Source organism: Sinocyclocheilus grahami, unplaced genomic scaffold (assembly GCF_001515645.1).
Source record: "Sinocyclocheilus grahami isolate Dianchi unplaced genomic scaffold, SAMN03320097.WGS_v1.1 scaffold577.1, whole genome shotgun sequence".
NCBI classification, from domain to species: Eukaryota; Metazoa; Chordata; class Actinopteri; order Cypriniformes; family Cyprinidae; genus Sinocyclocheilus; species Sinocyclocheilus grahami.
The window spans coordinates 275,663-278,774 of NW_015505756.1; the positions used below are offsets into that span (position 1 = coordinate 275,663).

Below are 3,112 nucleotides of genomic sequence, written 5' to 3' on the forward strand. Positions count from 1 at the left end.
GTGTGTGTGTGTGTGTGTGTGTAACGGGCGTTGGTGAGATACAATAATCAGCATGACGAGACGCTTTAATTTTGCTCCAATCAGCAACTCTCAACAGAAACTTTACAGCCCAGTGGAAATTCAGCATAACTGCTTATCTAATCTCTCACACACACACACACACACACGCTCAAACACACACTCTCACACACACACACACGCTCAAACATGCACAAACACACTCACTCACACACTCACACACACACTCACTTACACATATATATAAAAATGTGTAATTTATTTATTTAATAGCTAAATATATTTTTTAAATATAGTAACGCTCGTGACTCATGAGTGTTTGTTTGCTGGCGTTTGTTTGTCTGGCGCTCATGAGGAGACAGCGCTGGTGTGTGTGAGATGAACGGATGTTATGTGTGTGTGTGTGTGTTTGTGTTTCAGCCCGTGTGCCGGCGTGTTCCCTCCACGGCCCGCGTCAGATCCCAGCATTCAGCGCCGGCGGTTGCTGATGACGAGCGCTCGTGGACGGGACAGGAGAGTCTGGCTCAGGACGATCCGGAGATGTGGGACCTTCTGCAGAAGGAGAAGGACAGACAGAGCCGAGGACTGGAGCTCATCGCCTCTGAGGTGACAGACCGACCCATGTTACTCCACACCACTTTCAGATTAATCTAATTCATTAATTGAATTAATCACAAATTAATTACACGTGAATTTTGGCTGAGAAATCACCCCCTAAAAAGATAATTTAAAGTCACTAGTTGGCCAGTAGGTGGCAGTGAGTCACTGTCTTAATGAGTGAGCATTAAATCATTCATTCAACCAATTTGTTCAAATGGCTGATTCATTCAGAATGAAGCAAGTGACTGTCTTTATGAATGAATCACTGACTCACTTGATTCATTCAAACAGAAACTAAGCAAGTGCCTCTTTATGCTGACTCACTTGATTCATTCATTCAGATACTGAGAAAGTGACTCTTTATGAATGAGTCACTGAATCATTAACTCACTTGATTTGTTCAAAACCGTGGATTCGTTCAGTAATGAATCACCACTGTGTTGATTAGAGACGCTCAACAATTCTGTGTGAAATTGATCAAAACAGACAATATTGTGTCTAAAATATAACACAATATAAACTTGTTATTGAACTGTTGTGTAATATCAATATCATAAATGCAATGGTGCAGATATTGGGAAAAACAGCACTCTTGCTCATGTGATATTGCTAAACTATATTATACATTATAAATATAAGACAAACCTGTTCAGGGGCTGAATTGAAGTGAATATGAGAGTCTTAAGACTAAAATTAAGAGGTATGAGGAACCGAAACACTTGAGATCTTCATCATGCGACTCTCATCTTCCTCCAGATCTGGATGTGTTTGTGCTGTTAGATGTATTGTTATTTTGGTGTGTGTGTGTGTGTGTGTGTGTGTGTGTGTGTGTGTGTGTGTGTGTGTCTCAACAGAATTTCTGCAGTCGTGCGGCTCCTGAAGGATACCCGGGAAAAAGGTGCCTTTTTTAAAAAAAAATTATCATTTTTATTTGGTTTTATGTATTTTTAAAGGTGACATGTCATGAAAATCTTACTTTTTCCGTGTTTAAGTGCTAAAATTGGGTCCCCGGTGCATCTACCAACACAGAAGACGTGAAAAAGATGAACCCAGTCACTTTGTTTTGGGAAGCCTTTTTCTGCAAGCGTCTGAAAAAATGAGCGCGTCTGATTTCGCTCCCTTTCTGACGTTGCAAATGCATCTCATTATAATATTACCGCCCCTTAATCTGTAAGTTTCCACCCATGACGCCGTCATTTTGATTTCGCAAGCGACAATGGTGTAGCAGCTCTAACGCCATGACGAAAGTTTGAGCGAAGCACGCTAACTGTTCTGTGTTTGGCTGCAGAGACGAGCACTGAACACTGACTGTAGAAAGGGGCATAATAGGTCTCCTTTAATGTATCTATTTTATTTATATTTTTTCATTATTTATTTATTCATTCATAATTTTTTTTGTTTTTATAAGTATTTATTTTTATTTATTTGTATTGTAATCATTTTATAAGTTACCTCTTTTTATTTATTTTTAGTGTTTCATTTAATTGATTTACATTTATTTGTATTTGTATCTTTTTTTTTATTTACTATATTATTTTATTTCTCTGATTTATTTGTATTTGTAGTTTATTATTTTTTACTGCTATTTTCTTCAATTTATCTTTTTTGTTTAATTTTTATTTAATTTATGTTTTATGTAGTTATTTTAGTTTTAATGTCATTATTTACTTGTGTTTATTGTTTGTTTGATTTTCTCATCGTTTTTTTAATTTACTTTATTTTTATTAAATTTATGTACTTAATTTAAAAATAATTTTATATGTATTTGTATGTATTTATAATTAATCATTTATTCATGAGACTGATGGTTGGTAGGTTGATGTGTCTGATGTGCTTCATCTATGTGTGTGTGTGTGTGTGTGTGTGCGTGCGTGTGTGTGCGCGTGCGTGTGTGTGTGTGTGTGTGTGTGCGCAGGTATTACGGCGGGGCGGAGGTGGTGGATCAGATCGAGTTGTTGTGTCAGAAGAGGGCTCTGGAGGCGTTTGACCTCGACCCGGCGCTGTGGGGCGTCAATGTTCAGCCGTACTCCGGATCTCCGGCTAACTTCGCCGCTTACACAGCCGTCCTGAACCCTCACGAGCGCATCATGGGTCTGGACCTGCCTGACGGCGGACAGTGAGTGACCCTCTCTCTCTCTCTCTCTCTCTCATTCACTCTCTGCCTCTCTCGCCCGCTCATCAGATAGAGTAATGAGTTCTGTGTCTCCGTCAGTCTCACTCATGGCTACATGTCTGACGTCAAGCGGATCTCAGCCACCTCCATCTACTTCGAGTCGATGCCCTACAAACTCAACGTAAGTCCACATCACGTCTGACCCTCTGTGTTTCTATGGGTGTTTTTGGCTTTATTTCTAACCGTAGTGACACTAAATATTCAAAGCCTAATAAAGAGTTGACCTGTGTGTGTGTGTGTGTGTGTGTGTGTGTGTGTGTGTGTGTGTGTGTGTTTTCTCACTGACCAAAGAGAGGAGAGAAAAAAATAAATCTGTGGTGT

General features: G+C 39.5%; 1 protein-coding gene across 1 annotated transcript in view; it reads left to right on the forward strand.

Annotated features, from left to right (window-relative positions):
- The window catches only part of LOC107556725 (serine hydroxymethyltransferase, mitochondrial-like), a 28,165-nt gene that overhangs the window by 7,609 nt on the left and 17,444 nt on the right, over positions 1–3,112 (forward strand). The window contains exons 2-5 of the mRNA XM_016239912.1: positions 439–624; positions 1,473–1,516; positions 2,534–2,734; positions 2,831–2,912. Of these exons, the coding sequence (XP_016095398.1) occupies positions 439–624; positions 1,473–1,516; positions 2,534–2,734; positions 2,831–2,912 (513 nt within the window). The remainder of the gene's footprint in view (positions 1–438; positions 625–1,472; positions 1,517–2,533; positions 2,735–2,830; positions 2,913–3,112) is intronic.